Source organism: Callorhinus ursinus, unplaced genomic scaffold (assembly GCF_003265705.2).
Source record: "Callorhinus ursinus isolate GAN/ISIS: 27379988/994484 unplaced genomic scaffold, GSC_fseal_2.0 scaffold36, whole genome shotgun sequence".
Lineage (NCBI taxonomy): Eukaryota > Metazoa > Chordata > Mammalia > Carnivora > Otariidae > Callorhinus > Callorhinus ursinus.
Window position 1 is genome coordinate 4,027,052 of NW_027397098.1, and position 24,831 is coordinate 4,051,882.

General features: G+C 41.1%; 2 protein-coding genes across 17 annotated transcripts in view; both read right to left on the reverse strand.

Annotated features, from left to right (window-relative positions):
• MCM10 (minichromosome maintenance 10 replication initiation factor) overlaps positions 1-10,513 on the reverse strand; it is an 88,333-nt gene extending 77,820 nt beyond the window's left edge. For 7 of the 9 annotated variants that reach the window (XM_025853484.2, XM_073879894.1, XM_073879895.1 and 4 more), the window contains exons 1-7: positions 10,446-10,513; positions 8,261-8,349; positions 5,102-5,440; positions 4,227-4,328; positions 3,947-4,087; positions 2,090-2,264; positions 71-236 (exon numbers count right to left, since the gene is read on the reverse strand). In XM_025853484.2, coding sequence (XP_025709269.1) covers positions 71-236; positions 2,090-2,264; positions 3,947-4,087; positions 4,227-4,328; positions 5,102-5,440; positions 8,261-8,267 — 930 coding nt within the window. In that variant the 5' untranslated portion in view covers positions 8,268-8,349; positions 10,446-10,513. Of the gene's footprint in view, positions 1-70; positions 237-2,089; positions 2,265-3,946; positions 4,088-4,226; positions 4,329-5,101; positions 5,441-8,260; positions 8,350-10,252; positions 10,398-10,445 lie in introns of those variants that run through there. The other 2 variants (XM_025853485.2, XM_025853483.2) reach the window with 2 other exon arrangements.
• A 2,639-nt stretch (positions 10,514-13,152) lies between these two features.
• The window catches only part of OPTN (optineurin), a 51,817-nt gene continuing 40,138 nt past the window's right edge, over positions 13,153-24,831 (reverse strand). For 6 of the 8 annotated variants that reach the window (XM_025853442.2, XM_025853441.2, XM_025853440.2 and 3 more), the window contains one exon: positions 22,768-23,655. In XM_025853442.2, coding sequence (XP_025709227.1) covers positions 23,528-23,655 — 128 coding nt within the window. In that variant the 3' untranslated portion in view covers positions 22,768-23,527. Of the gene's footprint in view, positions 13,559-17,176; positions 21,688-22,767; positions 23,656-24,831 lie in introns of those variants that run through there. The other 2 variants (XM_025853437.2, XM_025853435.2) reach the window with 2 other exon arrangements.

Genomic DNA, 24,831 nt, shown 5'->3' on the forward strand with positions numbered 1-24,831 from the left:
GAAATCAAGGACACGAGCACCCACAGTCAGCTTGTGATGGAGCAGCTAAGAAATCAGTAAGATGGCTTACACTATTACAACTCTGTGGAGTGATTTTCTTCAATATAACCCCAAAAGTCACCCAGTCTATTTCTTCTAGCTTCTCACTTGCCATCTTTTCCTTGAGCTGAGACAGTCTGATCAGTTTTCGGCCGACCATTTTCTTGTTCATCTCTGTGGAGGACACTCGAGGCCGCCTGAGTCAAGAAACCAGCAATGATTAGATTAATATTCTAATCTTTTATTATCCTAATAAGAGATTACCTGGCACCATAGCAGGTTGGTTAGAAGAGATGTTTTGGGCAGAACTCTTCTCTGAAGTACCTGTTCTCAGGGAGGTTTGGTTATGTAGTATGGACAAGGCAAAGATTTTTATGGCAGATAAATAAAAATAAGAATTTTTAAAGCTAGTTTATGATTCCTTGGATAGAGAACTGGAGCTTATACAGAAAACAAGAACGATCGCACATTCTTTAAGTTCTTATAAATTATAATGTATGTTACAATTGTCTTTTAAAAGTAATCTCTTCTGACTTTAATACAAAATCATGAATTGATACTAAGAATAAGAGTTAAATTTCATCAGTTCTGTAAGAATTTCACACAGTCTCTAATTTCTAATTGGATTTTTTAAACCCAACATTTTCATATAACAATAGAGACTTGGAATCTAGCTTCAGTTAATATATTCTTACTCTCATGACTGGCCAAACACTTGTGGATTTGTAAAAGTTGTTTTTCTCTAGGAGAATATTAATACCTATTCTGTACTTGATCATATTATATATTCAAGGACAAAAGAAAACAAACAAACCCATGCCTTTTGACTATTTCAAAAGTCTTTAGGAATAGAAAGTCATAGAGCTAACTCTGAAGCAATTAAGAATAATCAGGAGAAAAACACTGATGCAGGTGGAGAAATCCTTCTCGTGGCCTGATTTCTGTGAGTGAATCGGTTACTCTTATGTTACTGCCCTTTTCAGTATTTTCAGGGCCTGAGGTGCAGGTATAACAATTACAAAGAGACTCAAACAATTGTGCAATCTCCTAAATCTGTAGGCTGCTCAGCAGCTCTGGCTGAGTTTTGACTTTTGTCTACCTCCAGTCAATCCACGTGTGCAGTGCACTACCATTAGCACCATCTTTCTCTGTGGGGAATTTCAACTGAGAACTCATTGGGGCAGGCAGGATCATCTTGGTAGGGGGGTGTTTACTTTGGGAAAAAAAAACCCTGCGGTGCCCTCAGTGGGAACCACAGCTTTTACTGCATCCCACCCCACAGGCTGCCTCAGATGTAATTGGGTACGTTCTTCCGATTTTGCAGAGTACAGAGTCTTTACAATACACTTTAACAGCTACATTCTCCTCCTGCTCAATATATAATCTAAGACCTTAGCAGTTTTAGTTTAGATTGACAAGGGTTAGATGTTCTAGAGGGACTGTACTTAGCTACTCAGAGGGACTGTACAAAAAGCAATGTGGTCTCAGAGTAAGGATCCCTGCTCTGCCTGGGGCTTTGACAGAATAAGAGAGATACAATGGAGTAGGGGTATGGAGCACAGAAGATTTAAAGGGCTTTTAAATGAACTGATCCTGGGATGTATGCCTATTTTAACCAAGTACCTTAATTTCCCCACAGTTGTAACTGAAGCAAAGGACGTAAATTTGCCTTAAAAGTTCTGAGGAGGAAAAAGAGCACAGATACTTTTCTTAACATTAGTTATAAGAAGATACTACTATCCTGGTTAAACTGCATATACCTTATGGATTTAAAAATAGTCTCCATCACTGTTTCTGATTAAATATACTATTATTTATTTGTCCATTTCCTTTTTTTAAATTATGTTTTAGTAAACAAGAAAAAGTCTTCTTTAAACATTTCACATGCAAACTGTTCTGAATGCTGTGGCTCGTCTTAATGCCAAATTCAAGAGCTGGTGGTGTTAAGTGGATTTGCTGTACAAACACATTATTTCTAGAAGGCTCAATCCTTGGGAAGGAGGACAGGTGGGCCATGAGAACAGAGTGAGAGACCTTTACACTTACTGACCTGAGCCTCAGACCCGAGAAGGCTTCCACAGAAACCACTGTCTGAGCCGGTTCTGCAGAACTCCTGAGGGTCCCTGAGCTCTGATCTCTGGTCAACCCACTAGGTTTGTTTCCAGGAGTAGTTTGGAGTGGTTGGAGAGGTGTACTTGTCATCCTCAAAGATGAGCTTCTGGGCTCTAGAAAATTAACATAGAAGTTAAGTGAAAGGAAAAATCACACTGATCCTTACAAAATTTGTTTTTATAGAATTGTTTCTTTTTAAATCAACATATGCAATAACCAGATCTTGAGAACAAAGGAAGCCCACAAGACCATTTCTGTACTACCCTCCAAACCTTTTCAGTGTAGTCCGAAAGAACTTCCTGTGACAACGGAAAGGTTATACACTGATGCTGTCTGATTTGGTGGCCACCAAGCACTTAAAATGGATTAGTGTTTCCAAAGAAATGAATGTCTAATTTTATTTAATCTAATTTAAACTTAAAAAGCCCCATGTAGCAGGTGGCAGCTGTATTACAGTGCTGTTCTCAAACACAGTTCCCATGTGCAATGACATTTACTGAGTATGCCCCATACAGAGCGCTGTGGTAGACTCCACAAGGGAGTTAAGAGCCCTCCTTCAGGGATCAATGATTAGTGATTTGTGTGCAGATCAACTTCTACCTGAAGAAAACCCAAAGTTAACTTCCTTTTCTTTGTTTGTTTCTGGTTTCATCTCATCCCATTCTGCTCCGTTTCATTTTATTGGTGGTGGTGGTGGTAAGGAACTAGGGGGGACCAGGGTATTCTACTGTCTTGCTTGCATTAAATATCCTCAGTGTGGTTAGTTTTCTTACTTCCGAAGTGTTTGATAATGTTCCTGAAGGTCAGAAAACTTGGATATTTTCCTTAATATATATCACTTTCTCTGAAATAACACTGTGTTGTTTACCTTCAAAGAAACTTTGGGTCATTAGTGGCTCCCAAGCTAGGGGTCAGGACAAACCTAGAACTTTAGAATCTCTAGAAAGCCTGCCCATGCCTCACCCTTCAAAACTAAACTTTGGACACTACCTGATGAAATACCTTAGTAATGTCAAAGGTCCTAAAGAAGGATGCCATTCATAAGTGGATACATGGAATATATAATTTATGTCAAATGTGAACACGGAGAGGCTGTTATTCTCTGCTATTGTGTTGTATGCCACTGCTATTCAAAACGGCCTTTTTGAACAGGAGTGGTCAGTAATATGCTGCTTACTCTGAGTAACCAGACCATTTTGTCTGAGATATTCCAAAGAATTATTACCATGTGCAAACTGAGGCAGTGCACCAAAATCAATACATATGGCTCATATATATTTTTCATTCTAACTGTGTGCTCTTACATGTGGGCTGAACCAGAAATATATTTGAGTATATACATCTCTACTCCGGGCAAAGAAGTCTTTTCTAAAGAATGGACCCTCTGCTTTAATACAACCTGGCTTCAAATAAAACTTGGCCACTTTAAAAGAAATCTGTGCCTTGAACCCAGAGGCCCAAAGACTCAATCTCTGGATTTCATTAGAACTCAATCCAGGGGTTACTTTACACTTACAATTCAAGTCAACTATAAGACTCTAGAGCTTAAAAAAATTCAATTCATTGTTTTAGTAAATACAGCTAATCTGTATCTAAGGATTTTCCAAGCACTCTGAGATATAGAGAAAGATTACAAAATATAGCATATGGCTCTCATTCCCAGCAAACTTACTTTTCTCAAAGGGCAGATAAGATGGACCCCTGGCCCTCCCCCGCAGACAGATATGATAGTGCCAAACTGAATTTTAAATAGAGCAAGAGTAGTGAAAAACCAGGGAGGCCTTGAGTACTACACCTGCAGGTGAAACCTTTGGTGTCCGAGCCACCCGCTTGGTTTTTGGTAGAGTAGGGACATCAAGCTCTGCAGAAAAGCACATCGACTCCTGAATTCTCTGAACTTTCTTCTCTTTAAGAGGGGGGCGTGGAGACTTCTCTACTTTATTAAAAGAAAAAAAAATAAACAAAATTTAGAAAGGGGCTCAAAGGTAATTTTGCCAGTAGCTGGATGCAGAAATAATGCTATAATTTCTTAATAATGGAATTGCATACTATTCCTAGAATTACAGTCTCATTACCAGATTTAGGCAGAAGGGGTGGACTTGTAGGCTGCTTAATTGTTGCCATTTTTAGCTGCTCTTGTAAGGATTTCATCTGCTCTTGCAACTTCTTTAATTCATCTAGGAAAGAAAAATATGTTGATTTAAGATCCACAGCAGAAGAAATATTATACATGACAAAAATGCTGGAATTATTTTTGGTGTCTACTCCCCCACCTTGAAACCCTGAGACCCACAATATAATCACATACTGAGAGCTACCATTAACTTTTGCACTTCAAAGAGGCCCCTCAGAGAAATTAACTTTGTGTTTTCAGTAATCAAGCCTCTAATACCTAAGCTAGTTATGAACCGGTACTACTGACAAATATCAGATATATATCCGCAGTTAACAAGTTTTTAGGTGTCAGGGAATGATTATTATCTCATAAACTGAATACCATAATTAATACAATAAATGCTGACTCCTCTATTAGAAGAAACAGCCAACCACTGAATTTGGTTAGAATTTCAAAATATGTAAGACAATCTCACAAATAAAAGGGCACTCCTGAAAGCTTCTGTTCAGAAATGGTCTCCCGCCCAAACAGAATGAGGAGAAGGCTGCAGTGCTGCCCCTGGCTCCACATGCATATAAATCTCTAAGTAAGATTTTTCTGTAACAGGCACAAAAGATGGTGGAGCCATTCTGGGAAGGACCAATTACAGCTGGCTGACACTGGGACAGGGGGCCTCTACATGCTGAAATGCTGGCCCTAAATGTCTCATCTACTAATTCCCACCCTTTGTTTTGGCCATTTATCTCCATCCTGACTCAGCAACTATTTTGATGAAAACTGTCCGCTCCATCCATTCTATCTCGAAGAAATTAGAAAAGCAAGTAGTTAGGGCACCTTGCAACTCTTGATTAGTTTTCCCCTGACTGGGAGCAGAAGTGGGGAGGACTCTATTTTTAGGTGATTGCTGCGTGGGAACTTCTTCATCTGTTAAGTCCCCCATATCTCCAAAAAGAGTGGCCAAATTTTCCTTTCGGTCTTCAGTGTCTCCCAGTTCTCCATCAGCAGCCTCCTCTGAATAAGATTCACCGTCACCATCTGCATCAAAGAGCTCGTCATATGCATCAGGTTCACCATCCTCCTGGGTCAAGGGGTGACTCTCTTCTGGACTACAATCCAAGGCGGACTCATTCTCCTCCAGCAGTGCAGTCAGCAGAGACAAATCATCTTCTTCCCCTGGGGAGAAAGAAGGGCAGAAAGTAAACCTACCTGAGAAAAACCAACATTGACAAGCACAGTGAATTAAAACATTCACCATTAATAAGGCAACTGAAACGACTCCGCTGATTCACCATTTTGCCTGGTAAAACTGTTGTTCTTGTGTCCATCTTTCCTCTTTCCAGGTGCTTAGAGGCACTGGGCTAAGGAGGAAGGGGCTAGTATCTGCTTAGTGAACCTAGTGGGCCATGCACGGGGCTGCATCTTTTTAGCCGTGCTACTTCAGCTGATGAGCAACTGCCTGCATGCCGACTTCCAAGAAACCCAACCCATAAAGGGAATAATCCAAAAACACACTAAACATACATTTAGGCTCTTTTTAATTGTTTGAGGGAAAAAAATTTCAAGTGTAGAAAAGGTACAAAGAATTACATAAAATGTGCTTATATATCATCACCCAGAATTAGCCATTTGTCATGTTTGCTTCTTGCCTTTATGTTAGATAACTTAAAAAAAAAAAGTTTATTAAGTTTATTGTGCCAAATCTTAGCTCAATTCCTTCCACTGCCTCCATGCCCCACTGCAGTAAGTATCATAATTTTGGTATATCATTCTAGTCTATTTATCATATTTTTTCATTCAACATTGCATGTATGATTGATCTAAATCAAAACATACAGTTCTAGTTTACTTCTTTCAGTTGCTAGATGGCATTCCATAGTAAGACTATCACATTTTATTAACCCATATTTTTAATCCAATAAAGGACATATGAGCTATATCCAATTCTTTCCCACCACAAACTATGCAGCAACCATGAGTGCGTCTTGCAATCTGTGTGTTTCCTGGAAATACCTATCAGAAGTGGAATTGCTGGACTGTTGGGTATGCACATTTTCCAACTTTCCCAGATACTGCCAAACTGCTCCCAAAGTGGTTACATCCTCACTTGCATTGCATGTAAGTACCATTTCTTCTTACTACCTCACCAATATCTGATATGTCACTTAAAATTTCTTGCTAGTCTGATGATTTTAAAAGGCACCTCATTGTTCTGATTTGCATTTCCAGCATTCTCATAAGGCAAAGAATTGTTTCTGTTTATTGGCCCCTTGGATTTCTTCTTTCTTGATTTATTTTCTGTGCCCATTTTTTTCTATTTGGGCATTAATCCTTTATAAATCTGAGCCATTTTAAAGCAAAGACATTAAGGATATTTCATGCACCCCCTTCACCTCAAAGATAAGGGCTGAAGTCCAGAGAGGTCAAAGGCCTGTTCAGGACCATATGGTGAAAGAGGTCAGCGAGGGAGTCTGGCTTAGGATGGAGATCTCTAGATCCAATATTCTTTCCACCACTCTGCACTCTTAGCAGATGGAAAACAGCCAGTAGCCAAACTCATGGCCTAGAATCTGATAAAAGGGTCTAAATCTTAAAGTCAGAGGTTGCATAATAATTTGTCCGAATTGCTTAGTCAACAAACACTACAAAACTACAGGACACAGCAAGAGAGAAGAGGCAATCTGGCTCCCTGTGCTCTGGGTGAGACTGCCACATTCCCTCAAGAGAGCCAAGAGGCCCTCCCCTGTCTTGTTCCCAGCTCTGGAAGAGAGCACACTCCAAGAAGAGGCCTTGGCTCACACCACTGGGAGCCCCAGGTGACAAATGTGGCCAAGTGGCTCCATACCCTTCCTCGAACCCAGTTTCTTTCATGAGAGGACCAGGTCTAATCCCGTGATACCTCCCATCCTGGTTTAACTCAGTCACCACTGAAAATCCTGTCTTCTCCATGTTATGCCGACCCAATCTCCCTGCTTCCTCAGTCCATTTATATACGCTGGACCCTCTTCCTCTCAGCTCCTCAAGGACTTAAGCCTGTAAGCACCAGCTCTCTTCCCCACATCACCCATTATTCTCTGTCTTCGGGAGCATTTCTCTCAGCATACAAATTCATTCTAGTTTCTTCCAACGTACCAACTACCTGATATTTTCCTACTTATTTGTTATTATCTTGCTCTCTGTACTAGAACTGAAGCAGGAATGTTGTTCAACCATGTATCCCCAGCACCAGTAAATGCTCTGATTTTGTCTATACTGGACCAAATTGTTAACACCGTGCCAATCAGATGAATGTTTATTAGATACAATCTCTTAGAGAACACATACCATTCACCACTTACTTTCATAACTATCTCCTAGCAAATATTTATACTTTATATTACATTAACCGCCCTGAAGGTAATTTGATGATTTTCGGAAACAGGACACTATTAATTTACCAAAGGTACAATCAACGTCACATGTTATTATAGTGTGAAGAGTTTCAACATTTGGTTTCAACCAAATGTTGAAACCAAAAAGTTTCAACTTTTTTGAAAAGGGCAGGGTATAAAATTAGAAAGGACTATAAGAGTTTAACCTAGAGCTAGACTAAAACCATTTCAACAGACTTCAAAATTAATCGTGAACTCTGCAGTCAAACTGCCTGGGTTCAAATCCCTGCTCTGGAAGTCTCACCTGTGACAAATTACTAAACATCTATCTTCCACTCTAAAAAATACAGTTGCTCAGAGGACTAAGGCAGTTAATATAAGTAGGGACCTTAGAACAGTGCTTGGCACATTGTAAGTACATGTCAACTATCGTTATTATGAAAGACAATCACTGCTGCCAGGAGATACAATCCCACCTGATTAAAACAAGTAACATTCACTGACTGAAGTGAGATCTTCTCTGAACCACTCAGACAATACTTGAGGGAGGCGTAATACCTATTTTCACGATTTTGCAAGTAGAATAAATGGACAAAACGGTGGTTTTGCCTGAAAGAGAACTTACCATCCATGCTGTCCAGGGAACAGTTGTGATCAAGGACTTCCAAGAATCAGGCGCCCAGGAGATGGCAGTAATGTCGAATCTTGGCTACGCTATGAAATCAACATGGGAAAAGTCACCCTTGATTGTTCCGTCTCTCACATCGCATATGTAACAAATCTAGGATCACACAAATCCTATGGGCTTGAAGCTCAGAATTCATCCAGAATCTGACCACTTCTTATCCCCACCTACCAACACCATCTCCCTTTATCATGACTCCAAACTATGGTTATAGAAACTCGGTTGAGGTATAGATTACATGGATGGGACAGACTGTGAACAAGTATTACTGAGGATGGCCTAAATATTAGGGCTATTATCCCATTTTATTTACTGTGACACATGTGCTGGCTTCCTTATTCATAGCAGTCTAGTGTGTGGTTCTTTCTACTCAGTTGCAGCCTTAGTCACATCAGTATTTTGATTCAATACTACTCAGCAAAACTCAAGAGTTGGCAGAGCTAAGTAGGGTAAATTCGTATTATTCTACGAACTTTCCTTTTTTCATTTAATTGATTTCTTTAAAAAGATGTTATTTACTTGAGAGAGAGAGAGTGCGCACAAGCCGGGGGGAGGGGACCGGCAGAGGGAGAAGAAGCACGATCCCCGCTGAGCGGTCTCCAAAAAAAGGCTCCATCCCAGGACCCTGAGATCAATGATCTGAGCCCAAGGCAGACGCTTAACGGATTGAGCGACCCAGGTGCCCCCATTTAATTGATTTTAACAACTGCAAGAAAAAAGTATAAATTTTTCTACACTATTATTTAACTAATATGAGCTTTATAGCTAACCTTGGTATGTCTAATGTCAAGTATTAATTATGATGCTTTCTTTTTATTTATTCAGCAAATATTTCCATGGAACTACCGTGTGCACCACACTGTGTTGTCTCCTGGGTAACCTGCTGGGTTGTAAGCTTCCTGAGGGTTAGCCAACTGTTGTATTCATCTCTATAGCCAACCACCTTTCCCCGCCCCAAAGCTGTGTACTCTACCTCACTCTCACATTCAGTATCACCCAACAACTGCTACTGGGTCTGTCTCCAAAATATTGCTCAATCTTTTGCCTGAACGACTGCACGAGCGTCCGGTATTGGTCTCTTTGTCTCTTTTATGTCTTCGTTAGACAGCAGCCACTGTAATCTTTTCTTTCCTTAATAATCTGCTAGGAATGTAAATCAGATCGTGGTATTCCCTTAATAAAAAATCTTTAAGGGGGGCACCTGGGTGGCTCAGTCGGTGAAGCGTCTGCCTTGGCTCAGGTCAGGATCTCGGGGGTTCTGGGATGGAGCCCCATGTGGGGCTCCCTGCTCAGTGGGGAGTCTGCTTTTCCCTCTCCCACTCCTGCTCTCAATCTCTCAAATAAATAAATAAAATCTTAAAAAAAAAACTCTTTAGTGATTTTTCATTGCTTGAGCCAAATTTAAAAGTCTATGAGGAAATGGATACTCCCTCCCTTGCCTACTTCTCCTCAGTCACACTAGGCTGCCTTCAACCTCCTGAGCACACCGAGGGCTCTCAGGCCTCGGGCTCTTTAGAAAGCGCTCCCCTAGCTCCTTCTCACCCTTCGGGCTCCCCGCAGGCACCGATTTTTCTGAGCCTTCCATACCACCCTGAGTGGCCCCGCTGGCACACACTCACACCTCATCCTTTTCGCGACTTTACTGCACTTTCCACTGTGGTGTCCTTGTTTGTTATGTTACTCTCTTTAGATTCCACGCTTCATGAGGGCACAAATAACTCATAAATAATTTAGGTTTGGAGGCCTGCACATGGCACACATTCAATGATTAGCAAATCATGAATTTAAAAAAAAAATGAACAAATAAAAGTCTACACGGCACGCGGGCATCTTAAAAGGTTCCTTTAGGAAAAAAACCAAGCCCGGCCCCTTAAGTTGAGAGGACCGCCCGACGCCTGGCACCTCCCCGGTGCTTCTGAGAGGCGCCCCTACCTTTCGGCCGCTCCTCACCCGGCGCCCACCCGGCAGCTCCGACGCCGCGCTCGCCCTGTCTCGCCCGCCTGACCTCCACGGGCTCCGCGCCTCTCGCCCTCGGAGCTCTCCAAACTCTCCCGCAGACCTTCGTGGCAGCCCCTCTCCCTTGCCGCCCGAGGGCCAGCCACACACCCAGACCCCGGCTTCTTACCCTACTCGGAACCCGTTCCCGTCCTCCAGCCAGACCCGCCAAAATTCCAACTTGGTTCCACCCTGCCTCTGACGCCAGACGCACGCCGGCTTAAGGCCGCGCTGATTGGCTACGTCGCGAAATGCCGACCTTGCGTAGAGCAATCTGATTGGCCCACGTAACGGGGCGCCCTCTTTGTTGGGGGCAAAGAAACTTCCGGTCGGTGAAGCCTTGGGCTCTTTTAAACAAAATGAAGTGTTCTGGCGCCTCGCAGGGCGGGAAGTTTAGGTCGTCCTGTAGGGTATTTTTACAGAAGGTCGGAATTCCTGACACTCTGGGACTGTGTCATCCAATCCTTCTGAGCATTTTCTTTCTGTGAGGTGGAAGGGTAACGCCTGAGGCCAAGAAGCCTGCGCATACACACTTAAACAGGGAGCACATTCTAGACGTTTCTCCTGCCCTCACAAATGTCCTGTGGTTGGATTGATCCTTGAGAGGTCTAAATAAGCTGGTTGATTATTTCACAACCTCTTGTGTTCAACTGAGATGACTGGACTCAAAAACAAAAATCTGGTTCACCTTTAATTCTGTATGACCCTGGGGAACTAACTTATCCCCTTGGGGTTCTGCTTCCCCGTCTGTAAAATGAGACTTGAAGTCTAGACGACATTCTTTGACGCAGTAGAAACCATTTCTTTACAGAGGAATTTGTGGTCCACAGACTTGGAGAATTGTAACTGGTGTCAGATTGACTTGTTAGGGGGCCATATTTTTCACAGGATATTTTTTTAGTAAAATTCGGACTTTTTTAAAGGTATTTACATGCTAAAAATGGTGCTTGTACATAATTCTGAGAACTACCCTAAGTGCAGGATTATATTTAGCTTCTATAGAATTTAAAAGAATTCAAAGGGTTTTTGGTGGAGCAAGTGATGATTTTTTAATTAACTTTTTTAAATTAAAATTTCAGTCAGTTAACATACAGTGCAATATTGGTTTCTGGAGTAAAACTCAGCGATTCATCACTTACGTACAACACAGAGTGCTCATCATAACAAGTGCCCTCCTTAAGGCCCATCCCCCATCTAGCCCATCCCCCAACCACCTCCCTCCATCAACCCTCTTTTGTTCTCTGTCTTTAAGAGTCTCTTAGGTTTGTTTCCCCCTCTCCTTTTTTTTCTTTTCCCCCCTTCCTTTATGTTCATCTGTCTTCTTAAATTCCACGTATCAATGAGATCATATAGTATTTGTCTTTCTCTTTCAAATAACCATTTTAAGTCTTTTTTAATCCTCCTCTCACAGGCTCTATTCAGGCCCTGCATCCCCCCGCTAATTATTTCACGTAAGATTGTATCTCTACCCATGGTGTTTGCCTTCATTTTCAGAAAAACTAAAATCAGCTTCATGATGATGAAAATAAACAGTCCGGATACCATCTACATTGATTTTGGGGGGGGGGTCCTAATGGAGTATTAATGCTCCTTATTATCTGAAATTATTATATTGACCCAGGAATGGGAATAATACCACTTTTGAGAACTGCTAGTGTTGAAAAATTCACAGTAATGGAGGAACTATTGTAATCAAATTGAAGGAAATTAAAAGCATCACTACATCTAATTATAAAGGTTCATCATAGACTTACCGGCTATGATGTAGACATTCCTTGAACAATCTGATTTGTTTTCCAAGGTTCTTTTCTTCAACTTGACTTTCCAGGTCCACTTTGCACCCAAATCCATGCAAGAAGTAGAAAACTGTACTGATTTAAGCTCTCAAACTTTCCTCCAGTGAGGGATCCAGAAATTATTGTTAGAATGAGTACAGTGGTGATTTTGAGAAAGAATTAGCAGAGTAGATTCAGGACCCACCGATGGAAGGGAGGGAGGTAGGAAACACAGAAAGGAGTTTAGGGTGTTTTTTGAGGCAATGCACCCAAGTAGGTAACACAGGAAACACAGAATACGTTAGGGTAGAAGACAGACCTTTTTTCAACTTTCAGAATGAGATACTTAGGATTTAGAAAAGCTTCATCTCCAGATCTGAGATTCAGAGGAGAGGTCTGCATTGCAGTGATTCTGATCTTTTTGCCACGGAGTGATCACTGACCCCTTTGAGAACAGAATGAAAATGGGTTTTTCTCCCCCAAGAAAAATGTACCCTCATACATTCAGATTTTGTATACCTTCTAAGGGGATTCACGTATTTTCCTAAAGACACTCTTCAAATTAAGAACCTCTGGTGTAGAAGGCCAGAACCCAAGGCATGTGAGCCAGCGACAGAAGCTAACAGGAGAAGCCGGAGTGGTTAGGAAAGCAGTCCCACGCTTAGCCCTAGGCCTGGGCCTGACCTTCATGTGGCCTTATGCTGGTCTTCATCTGGCTGTGTCCCTCCCCACAGGGTGAGGTGTCCCGGAGCTAAGGGATGCACTCATCCAAATCCTGGGCAACCCCTTGTAGCCAAAGCTCTCGTCCTGGGACCCTGGGACTTTTTTTTACCCTATGGCTCTGGGTCTGCTCTGAGGCCTGGCAAGTCTTCTCCCCCTGGTTGTCCTTTGAGGGCAGATCCGTCTGCCGAAGGGGTGGCTATTTGGTGGTGGGTGGGTTGCGGGTAGAATGGGAGTTAAAGGGAGCTTGAATAGCAGGCAGCAGTGTCCCCACACTTGGAGAAAGGCTGCCAAGTGCTACACAGAACTGAGTCCAGGTGGGAGGAGAAGGAGGGCAGGGCTGGAGCCACATTTCTGTGTGAGACTCCAAGGAGACTATGAGCTTTATCTCTAAACTTTAAAACTTTACACATAGGATCTCTGTTTGTATTCTGGCCCCGGAGTTTTCCGGTGTAAAGGGTGGGCCTGCAGGAAAGAGATGGCCTAGGATGCCAAGGAAGGAGAGTGTTAAGGAAATGGCAAATGTCAATGTGATATAGCAGGGCTTCTCCAAGTCTGGTCGCTGGGGCGGCAGGTGCAGCAGCCCCTGGAACTTGAGAGAAACCAAACGCTCACGCCCCACACCAGACCTGCTGAATCAGAAACTGAGGGTGGGACCCAACATTCCGTGTTCAGCCTTGTGATCCCTGCATCTTTCTATAGCAGTGGTTCTAAAACTTGAGAGGGCGCCAGAGTCTCGGGAGGGCCTCTAAAACAGATCACAAAACAAGAAAGGGAGAAGTGAGCGGGCTCCAGCCTCCTTCCCCCAAATGTCACCGGGCCCTAGGGCTCAGTACCTCCCTCATCACCCCTGCTAGAGGTGCTCATTCTCCACGTCTGTGTCCACTCCCCCGCCCAGTCTTACAGATAATCTCTTGCATCTCCTGAGCTCACCCCCTCTACTACATCCTCACTTTTGTGACCCTCCTTGACCTCTGGGCACCTCTCTCCTTTTTACTTCTAATTGATCTATATCTGATCTCACTCACTCCAATCCATTTCTCTTATTGCTCCCGATTATGACAAAATCTTGGCTTGGATTTTCCCTGAACAAAATCTGTCAACGGCTCCTCAGTTCCTGTAATCCCAAACTTCTTGCCACTCAAGAACTTGACTTACAGACTTGAGTCCTGCCTACTTTTCCACGAACCTCAGCTCTTCTCTTTCCCCATGGAATCAGCCTTTCTCCCAGCCACAGCTGAGCTGGGATTTTCCTCTTCCGAAATATTCCCGGCTCTGGCATGCCTCAGAGCCTTTGCACATGCAGACCCCTCTGCTTGGAGAGCCTCAACCACTGGATCGCTTCCTACTCATCCACCCACCCTCAGTGGAGGCATCACCTCCTTTGTGAAGTCCCTCTGACCCTTCGGACTAAGCAGTTCACCAAGTATCGTGCTTCGCAGAACTCGAGACTGGAAGGGCACATAGAACTTTCACACTGCATCCTGATCGTGGGCGTCTTCTGCTTCTCACTATGGTGTCCTCATCTGGAGGCGAGGGAACTGCTCTTGTTCCTCTTTCTATCTCTTTTATGTCTTCCCTCCTGCCGCTGGTGGCTGGCACACAATAAATGTTCCAGAAAGAAAAAAAAAAAAAACCCAAATAGAGTATCTGCTCCTTAGCAAGTCCTTCAGCATCTGGGGGCTCAGTTTTCTTCCTCTGGAAAGTGCTGATATCAGCAGGATGTGGATTAGAGGTTATTTTAGGAAGAAGGCTCAAAGGAGAATTTCCAGGACATCTTCACACACCAGTTATCGGCCATAATCTCTTCCTGCCTCAGGTGCACACAGGGTTGGACAAAGATGTGGTCCATATTCTAGGAACTTACAGTCCAATTTGGGAGATGGGACATATACATAAAATATAAACATAAGGTGACAACCAATGGGCACCAATCTTGCTGGGGAGAAGGGAACAGGCAGATGAGGTAGAACAGAATTGAAAGACCGTACGGAAGATGAACACCAGGCCAAGAATTATATTCTGTAAGCAGTGAAAGGGTTTGAGCAGGTTGGGGAGGAAGATCGATGTGAAGAGGAAAGGAGCGGCTAAGTGCTTAGACTCAAATTAATTAAGACTGCGTGGTTGTTAAATGCCGGCCACATAGTAACTGTGCAACCTTGGGTCCAGTACTTAACCTCGCAGTGCTTCCCCTCACTCATCTGCAAGACAGGGCTAGTGATACTTATTTCATAGGGCATTGTGAGGATTAATGAGAAAAACTTGAAAATACGCAGTGTGCCCAGCACAGGTCAGGATAAGCGTGTATTAACTTCTATTCTTGCTACTTTTGTAAGGTGTTGCTTAGGGACAGTGAGCTAACGAAGACAGGTGCCCTGGAACTGAACATACCGGAAACTGGAGGCACAGAAGCCCAGTTAAAGATCGTGACAGTTTCAGACTGCCAGAGTTCAAGGGAAGGGACCCGTGAAAGGCATTATGAAGGAAACCCTGTCTGCTTTGGTCACTGGCTGAAGAAAGTTACTTCTGGCAGGAAAAGGAGAGGAAGGCAGCCAGGCTGGCCACACCTGGATGCCTGGCAGAGGTGCGGAAATGGACTGGAGTGTCCAGCAGGAGCTTGCCCCCCCGGACAGGGGGAAGACGGCAAGTTCAGTCTGAGGTGAAGGTGCGGATTTCAGCCTGTACTTTTAGCTACGTGACCAAAGCCAGGGGGATGTGGCAGACCTTCATGTGCAGGTCTGCGGCGAGGTTTAGTGAGTGTACTTGCATTCTCCAAAGCAGAGACTGTAGAAGCAGAATACTCTTCAGTATGTCTACCTGGTTAATGCACCAGATGATTACAACACTTCCTCCATCTTTGGGCCTGACAGGCAATGCTATTCAAAATCAGAAAATCAGACCAGTTTCCAAAGCTCCTCCACCACCATCTCCTCCCTGAAGATGTCTGTTTACATCCGCATTCGTATCTTCCTTGCTCAATGTGCAGAACTCTCTCAGGTCTTATCCCAAACTTGAGTTTGTCTGACTGGACAAAGATCCTGCACTGAGAAAAATGTTATCCTTGCTCAGAGGCAACCCTCTACCTAGAGAAAGAGGGAAATCCCACCTCCTTGATTTTGCTAACAGAATATTGTCTCTGTTGTGCAAATAAGTCTATTGCTTTTCAATCAACCTAGAAGTTACTTTAAACAATGGGGTATGTTCCTCCATCTACTTACCTCAACTGATGTTTTCCAAAGGGAAGCCAATAAAACCACCAGCTTTGCTGGTTTTAATTAATCCATAAGACTGTTCAATACATTTCTTCCTTGGTTTTGCTGGGTTTATAGCCCAGCAAATAATAATAAAATATAATACACATATATGTAAAATAAATTTTACCCATAATTTTGGTTCTGTGTATTTAAAAACCAAAACTTCTACACAAATCTATCAACTTATGAGAGTTTCTGAATGAATACTTTTTGTATATTTCCCATCTTTGCAAGTACTTAGCTAGAAAAAATAACAAATTACTCAGTGATGACTAACATTTTTTGCAACAAGAGTACATAATGTTATTTAAGTAATTTTTAAAATGATAAACTCTGTAAATCAAAGGATTCAAAAGACTGTAAAATTATTTCTACTTTTTATTTGCTTCTCAGAGCAAAGCAGTTTTGGTACCTTTCATTGTTCCACTAAGACATTTGAATGTTGGTTCATAGACTTGATTCCTGTTATACTGAAAAGCTGCAACTAGCTCTCATATCAACTTTCCTCCATTGAATTAATGATGGCATAATAAATTAATTTCATTAAAGCAATTCTAAGTTGGCCCCTTCTTTCATTATGGGTCAAATGGAAGTGTTAGCCAATCTTCACAAGAATTGTGATTTTCTGACACACACAACACATTTTATGTTCATATTAAATAATCTTGTGGTTCAAAATGTTTTTCATTTTTTAGAAAATAATGGACTTCATTTTTTAACTTTTTTATTGTTTTTCAAAAAGATTTTATTTATTTATTTGAAAGAGAGCAAAAGCGAGAGAGATCACAGAGGGAGAAAGCAGACTCTGCTGAAGTGGAGAGCCTGATGCAGGGCTTAGTCCTAGGACCCTGGGATCATGACCTGAGCCAAAGGCTGATGCTTAACCAACTGAGCCACCCAGGGGCCCCGAACTTTATTTTTTAGAACAGTTTTAGGATTACAGAAAAACTGAGTGTAAAGAATAAAGTTCCCACAAATCTCCTTCCACACAGTTTCTTCTATTATTAACAACTTGCACTAGTATGGGACATTTGCTATAATGGATGAGCCAATATCGATACATTTTTTTGATACATTATTTTTAACCAAAGTCCACAGTTTAGGATTCACTCTTTTTTTTTTTTAAGATTTTATTTTTTATTTATTTGCGAGAGAGAGAATGAGAGACAGAGAGCATGAGAGGGAGGAGGGTCAGAGGGAGAAGCAGACTCCCCGCTGAGCAGGGAGGCCGATGTGGGACTCAATCCCGGGATTCACTCTTATGTTTTACATTCAATGGATTTTGACAAATGTAGCCACCATCACAGTATCATGCAGAATAGTTTCACTGCCCTAAAAATCCTCTGTGCTCTCACCTATTCATCCCTCCCTCCACCTAACCCCTGGCAGTCAATGATCTTGTCTCCATATACCGACTTTTCCAGAGTGTCATACAGTTCAAATCATACAGCATGTAGGCTCTTCAGATGGGCTTCTTTCACTTAGCAATATGCATTTAAAGTTCCTCCATGTCTTTTTGCAGTTTGATAGCTTATTTCCTTTTAGCGCTGAATCATATTCCATTGTATGGATGTACCACTTATGCATTTGCCTATTGATGGACATCTTGGTGGCTTCCAAGTTTGGGCAATTACGAATAAAGCTACTGTAAACATTCATGTGCAGGTTTTGTGCGGACATAGTTTTCAATTCATTTGGATAGATACAAAGGATTGCACACTTAATTTTGCAAGAAACCACTGGACTGTCTTCCAAACTACCATTCTGCATTTCCACCAGCAATGAATGAACGTTTCTGCTATCTCACATCCTCCTCAGCTTTGGTGCTGTCAGTCTTTTGGATTTTAGCCATTTTAATAAGTGTGTGGTGATATCTCATTGTTTAAATTTGCAGTTCCCTAATAACATGTTGTTGAGTATCTTTTAAAATGTGTTTATTTACCAAGTGTATGTCTTCTTTGGTGAGGTATCTATTATCTTTTGTCCATTTTTAAATTGAGTTGCTTTCTTGTTGCTGAGTTTTAAGAATTCTTTGTATATTTTGAAACCAGTCCTTCATTAGATAATGTGTTTTGTAAAGATTTACTCCCACTCTGTGGTTTGAGTTTTATTTTTGTGAAAGGTATAAGGCCTGTGTCTAGATTCATTTTTTTACATGTGGATATCCACTGTTTGTTCCAGCATCACTTATTAAAAATACTATCCTTTCTCCATTGAATTGCCTTTTCTCCTTTATCAAAGACGAGTTGACTCTCTGGGTCTATTTCTAGGCTCTCTGTTCTGCTCCACTGATTTGTTTGTCTACTTGTCCATTCTTTCACCAATACCACAATCTTGATTCCCGTAGCTTGACAGTAAGTCTTGTAGGCAGGTAGTGTCTGTCCTCCAACTTTGTTCTTCTCCTTCAATATTATGTTGGGTATTCTGGGTCTTTTGTGTCTCCATATAAACTGTTAGAATCACTTTGTCAATAACCACAAAATAACTTCTCGGGATTGTATTGACTCTGTAGATCAAGTTGGGAAAAACCAAAACCTTGACAAAACTGAGTCTCCCTATATATGAACATAAAATATCACTTCATTTATTTATATTTAGTTCTATGATTTCTTTCATCAGATCTTATGTTTTATTAGATATATACCTAAGTATTTAATTTTTTGGTACTAATGTGTTATTGTGTTTTTAAAGTTCTAACCATTCATTGCTGGTATACTGATATTGGTAATTTGTGTCTTCTATCTCCTTAACCTAGTTAGAGGTTTATGAATTTTGTTGATCATTTCAAAGAACCAGCTTTCAGTTTCATTGATTTTCTCTATTGATTTCCTGGTTTGAATTTCACTGATTTGTGTTCTAATTTTTATTATTTTCTTCTGCTTATTTTGTGTTTTATTTGCCATTCCTTTTCTAGTTTCTTAAAGTGGAAGCTTCAATTACCAATTTTAGATCTTTCATTCAATGCTGTACACTTCTTGCTAAGCATGGCTTCCACTTCAGCCCAGAAACTTTGTGTTATATTTTCATTTCATTTAGTTTAAAATTTATTTAAATCTCTCTTGAGAATTCTTCTTTAGCCCATGTATTATTTACAAGTGTGTTAAATCTCCAAATGTTTTTTTTAGGGTTTCTAGGTATCTTTCTGTTTTTGATTTCTAGTTTAATCCCATTGTGGTCTGAGAGCATATTGTGTATGGCTTATCTTTTTTTAAATTTGGTAAGGTGTTTTTTATGGCTCAGAATGTGTCCTATCATAGTGAATGTTCTCCATGAACTTGAGAAAAATGCGTATTCTGCTATATTTAGAATATGAAGTATTCTATAGATATCAATTGAATCTTGTTGATAGTGTTACACAGTTCAACTATGTCCTTACTAATTTTTTGACTACTGGGTCTGTTAATTACTGATAGATTTTAAATTTTCTAACTGTATTAGTGGATTCACCTATTTTTCCTGCAATTCTATCAGTTTTTGCCGAATGCATGTTGATGCTCTCTTGTTAGGTGCACATGCATTTAGGACTGTTATCTTTCTTGAATAATTGACCTTTTCATCATTTTGTAATGTCCCTTTTTATCCCTGACAATTCTTGCCTTGAAGTCTTCTTTAAATTAATTTGGTTACTCTAGCTTTCTTTTAATTAGTGTTAGCTTGCCGTTTCTTTCTCCGTCTCTTTATATTTAAAATGGGTTTCTTATAGACTGCATATAGGTTTTTAAATATTTCACTCCCTTCTTCCTGCTTGCATGATTTCTGAAGAGAGGTCTGATATATTGCTTATCCTTGTTCCTCTACACGTAAGATTTTTTTCTTTCTGGCTTCTTTCAAGATTTTCTCTTTGCCCTTGATTTTCTGCAGTTTGAATACAATATACCTAGGTGAAGATTTTTTGATATTTAATCTGCTTGGTGATCTCTGACCTTCCTGATCTGTAGTTTGGTGTCTGTCGTTAATTTTTGGAAATTTTCAGCCATAATTACTTAACACAATCTCTTTCTTTTCATGCTGATATTCTCATTGCACATCTATTACATTAAAAAAATTGTCCCACAGTTCTTGGATATTCTGTTTTCATTCTTTTTTCCCTCTGCATTTCAGTTTTAGGAGTTCCTATTGACATTGCTTCAAGCACACAGATTCTTTTCTTGGCCATGTTCAGTCTTTTCATGAGCCCATGAAAGGCATTCTTCATTTCTGTTACACTGTCTCTGATTTCTAGTACTTCCTTTTGATTTTTTTCTTAGCGTTTCCATCTGTCTGCTTATATTACCCCCCATTTCCTGCATGTTGTCACTTTTCCCATTATAGCCCTTAGGATACTAACCATAGTTGTTTTAAATTTCCAGTCTTATATTCATCACATCTGATGCTTGCTCTATCTTTTCAAACTGTGCTTTTTTTTTTTAATATGCAGTATAATTTCTTGTTGAAAAATGGAAATGATGTAGTGGGTAAAAGGAACTGAGGTAAATAGTGTGAGGCTTTATGTTTACCTGGCTACGAGCTGGACTATGTTTACTGTCTGCTGCAGCTGTGGGTGTCACAGGCTAAAATCTCCTCTGGTGTCCTTGTTTTGTCTCCCTTTGTTGTCTTTGGGATTCCCTATATACCTCTTCCTTAATAAACCCAAAGATGAGCATTTCTTCCAATTGTAAGCCCATTATTATATGGGCACCTTGTTGATGTGCTGGTAAGGTAGGTGTGGGGGAGAAGAGTTCCACGTCCTATGATAAGGTCTTGGTCTTTTACTGAGCTTCTCCCTCTGTGCTGTGACCTTCTCACACTTTTTTCTCCTCCTCAGGTGAGAGGAGTAAAGCTGGGCGGGGGGGGGGGGGGCTGGAGTTGGGTATTTGCTTTCCCCCTGGTCAGTCAGGCTCTGATAATCATCCAGCAGTTTAGGGTCTGGTAAAACAATTTCCCTTGAGGGATGGCATTCCTAGGAAGAACAGAGTGTGTCAGTGTATTTCAAAATGGCCACTTTCCCCTCCCCCTGCTAAAAGTATGGGAGAATTTTTAGAAATCTTCACGGTGAGGTTCTTCTAGGGCTCCTGGAGGTAAAATTCACACAAGTGTGGGGTCCTCTTAAGAATGGGCTCCTATTAGAGTTTTTAATTCTCAGGTTTGTCCACACTGAGCCTTTGGCAAATCTTCAATTATAGTTTAAGTTCTCCTACTCTGGTATTGGCTCCTACTGTGGTTTCTACTCCTGAGACCCTGATCTGGTAATCTGCGACTCTCTGTACCTGTCTGTCTCCAGTTTGTGGGCAGCGGTTTGCTTTGTGACTTCAGTTCTCTGAGGGATTTAAAAAGAGTTGACGACTTTGAGTCTGTTCGGCCTTTTCCTTGTTAGGAGGATGGGAGTGATGACTTTCAAACTCCTTACATGCCAGGCTAGATCAAAATCATTTTAAAATACAACACTTGAAGACTTATTATAATAATCTTATTTAGTTGTTAAATTTTCATTGTTCATTCCTATTTCTTCCCAGTTCTCATCTCTCTATTGCTCCCATTTAGCCACACTTTAAGAACACAGGAGAGCGGCGGGGTCCAGAAGAGAGGCTGACATTCCAATGAAGTGTCATTACCTGGTAACATGGCAGCAAGGCCTCCGAAGAGACTAGTTAGAGAAGACATGCGCAGAGTTTACAAGCTGTTTACCAAAATGTTTGCTTCCCTCAATACAATGGCTTTAATTTAAACTGACTATATGAACTTGCCTTCATTTGCAATCCTTTGAATTATCCAGCCAACAATTTGATCACAGCTTTATTTTTTTTTTTTTAAAGATTTTATTTATTTATTCATGAGAGACAGAGAGAGAGGGAGAGAGAGAGAGAAGCAGAGGGAGAAGCAGGCTCCCAAGGAGCAGGGAGCCCGATGCGGGACTCGATCCCAGGACCCTGGGATCATGACCTGAGCCGAAGGCAGACGCTTAACCATCTGAGCCACCCAGGCGCCCTGATCACAGCTTTAGTAAGCCCACTCACATTGTTACTTCAGAGTTGGGATCAGCTTAGTATTTTTACTTGAACAGCATAAAAGGATCGTCCCTTAACTTAAATGTGAAACCATTTGGGTTGCTTTGCTATTTAAGACACTAGAGAAATCTATTTCCTCGAATACAAAATAGTAAGGGAAAAAAATTTAAACTAGAAACTATAAACAAGAAGTTAAAATGAAAATTTCATGGTTATTTTTGACATGTCTTTAATAAGCATTCTCCCTGGAGTGAGGTGGGAGAATCTAAGTTACTGTGAATCTGTGCAGTGTGTTCTCTTGGCATGAAGACAGAATTAACTGTCTTGATTCCTGGTTTTAAAAAACATATATGGATATACACACATGTGTGTGTGTATTAAATCAAGTTGCCTAAGAGAGATTATTATGACAAACCCAAACAGAGTATATCTTTTAATTTTCTTCTAAATGCTTTAGGATATAGACACACAAAGACACTGTTTACTTTTATGACGGGCCCAGTATTAGCTAATCTCAGTAAACTGTGGGTTTACAAAATATAGCAAATCCCTATCTTTTCACCTCCTTAGCAAGATTAATTTCTACTCCAAACAACACACACTAGTCTCTAGTAGGGGGGTTTGCTTATATTCATAGAATTCACAAAACAGATTTGAATAAGTATTAAGCTTATATGAAGCTGAATATGGCAAAAATCCCATGAACGTGGCCAACCATATATGAACAATGTGAACTCAAAAGCAAAATTTTATTTTGCAATACACCTATTTTTGTGATTATGAATATATGGCCTCATCAACAGCTGTTCTTTTTTAGAAATTAATAAACTATCTACTGTACAAACCCATATACCTGGGGCTACAATGAAACCAGCGAACCTAATGTATGTTCTTCATGTATGCCAATATGTTTTCACTTGTCCAAATGATTAAGTAAAAGCCCACAGCACTCATATGAAAACAGGCCCATCATAACTTTGGTACAATTACTGCAGCAGCAATAAAACTATAACATATACACAACCTCATACAGATGTGTCTTAAATGGATGAAGACAAATAACAATATAATTTATTTTAAAAGAACTCCAAAGATACTTTTCTTGATTAAATCTGTGACCACTTCATTTTTCCTGCCTCCTTAAAAGATTCTCAGAGTTGATCTGTGAGGCCTCTTCCTTCGGTTTTATTTACTCTGTCCCATGATGTTACATGCTCATTAACTGCATGAACGGTTCAGCTCACATACATGGAACATTAAAAAAAAAAAAAGAAAGACTCTATTATCAGAAAAGCAGTATGTTCAGGATTCTAAGGAAAGCCACAGAAAATGTCCCACTTAGAACATATTTTCTTTCTCCTAAAACGAACATAATGAGGCAAAATGTTTGCATGAAAACAAACACCACAAAAGCACAACTCTTGGAGGAAAAAAATCTGATATTTACCAACAGTTTGGGGGGAAGTGAGATGTGAACACTTAAATGATGCAGTCCATAACATGGATCTGGAGTGTGTCTATGTCGGGCAGAACTTCTCCACATTTGGGGCAGGAATGAATTGGAATATTCCGCTGTTGCTGCTGCCGCCAGTTTCTGTCCTCAGCTCCTGGGAATAAGCATTAAATGAAACACTATTCCATTTCTTCCAAGTTGCAAGTGGCTTCGTTTGTTTGATTTTAATAACAAACGATTAATATTAACACCTGCTCAACTTTGCAACAGATACCTAAAGGGGAGTGAATACAGGGTTTGTTTGGGAGGGAGGGGGTCTTTAACTTAAGAAATCTACACACACAGAGAAAACCTTCCAAAATGGTACCCGCTTTCCTATTACTTTGGGATTTGGGCTCCAGTCCGGGTTGTAGGTGCATGAAAATAGAGTGGTTTCAGTTCTAGGTACAGGACAACACGTGCTCTAATAAAAACAAGAATATTTGAGAGAAGGAACCAGATAGATGAAGATATGAGCTACAGAGGTTGAGGAGGTGGAGCAAACAGTGAGCAGCAACAGAGAGATATCCTAAGAACAGTGTGAACCTTCTCAGAGGCAGAGGCAATAACTACATTCACTTGGCCTATGTGTCCGAGCACCCGGGAGGTGGATGAGAGGGGTACCGAGATGGTGGGGACGTCAGGCGAGAAAAGCAACATCAGGAATGAATGAGGGACGGGCTATCCTGTGTCATGCACAAGGCACGTTAGTGGGAAGACAAAGAAGGGCGCCCTGATGAGACCCATTGCACTTGAGAGTAGTTTTAGGCATAGGTAAGGGCTGCCCAGGCAAAGTAAGTGATGAGAAAGAATGGAAGAATGGGTCATGTCATTTCGTCCAATTTTGGAACTGCACCGAGGGTCAAGTCTAAATTAAAGAATGCCCAAAATAAGCCTTGACTCTAAGTAGGTCCCACGTGTGCAAACTGTGATCAATGCTGGAAATGACTTCTGGCTCCCGGGACATCTCCTTGGTCTGACCTTTCTGGATCAACACAAATCATTTTGATCTCAAGATTTTCTGTCAGCCTCCAGAATGTTTGTTTTTGGAGGCTGACAGCGGAGGCAACAGTTAACATGGCTTTTGGCTTCTGAGCATATTATTTTAATTGAATAATATGTGAGACTATTGCAGATAGTTTGTGTTCAGCAAACTCCAGAAGCACCCTTGAACAGAAATACCGACAAGGTGTGAGTTCTGAAAGTGGGGGACTTTCTAATGGTCCCATGGTCCTAGATCAGGAGTCAGTCAGCTTTTTCTGCTCTAGATGACAACCAGGCACTACCAGGG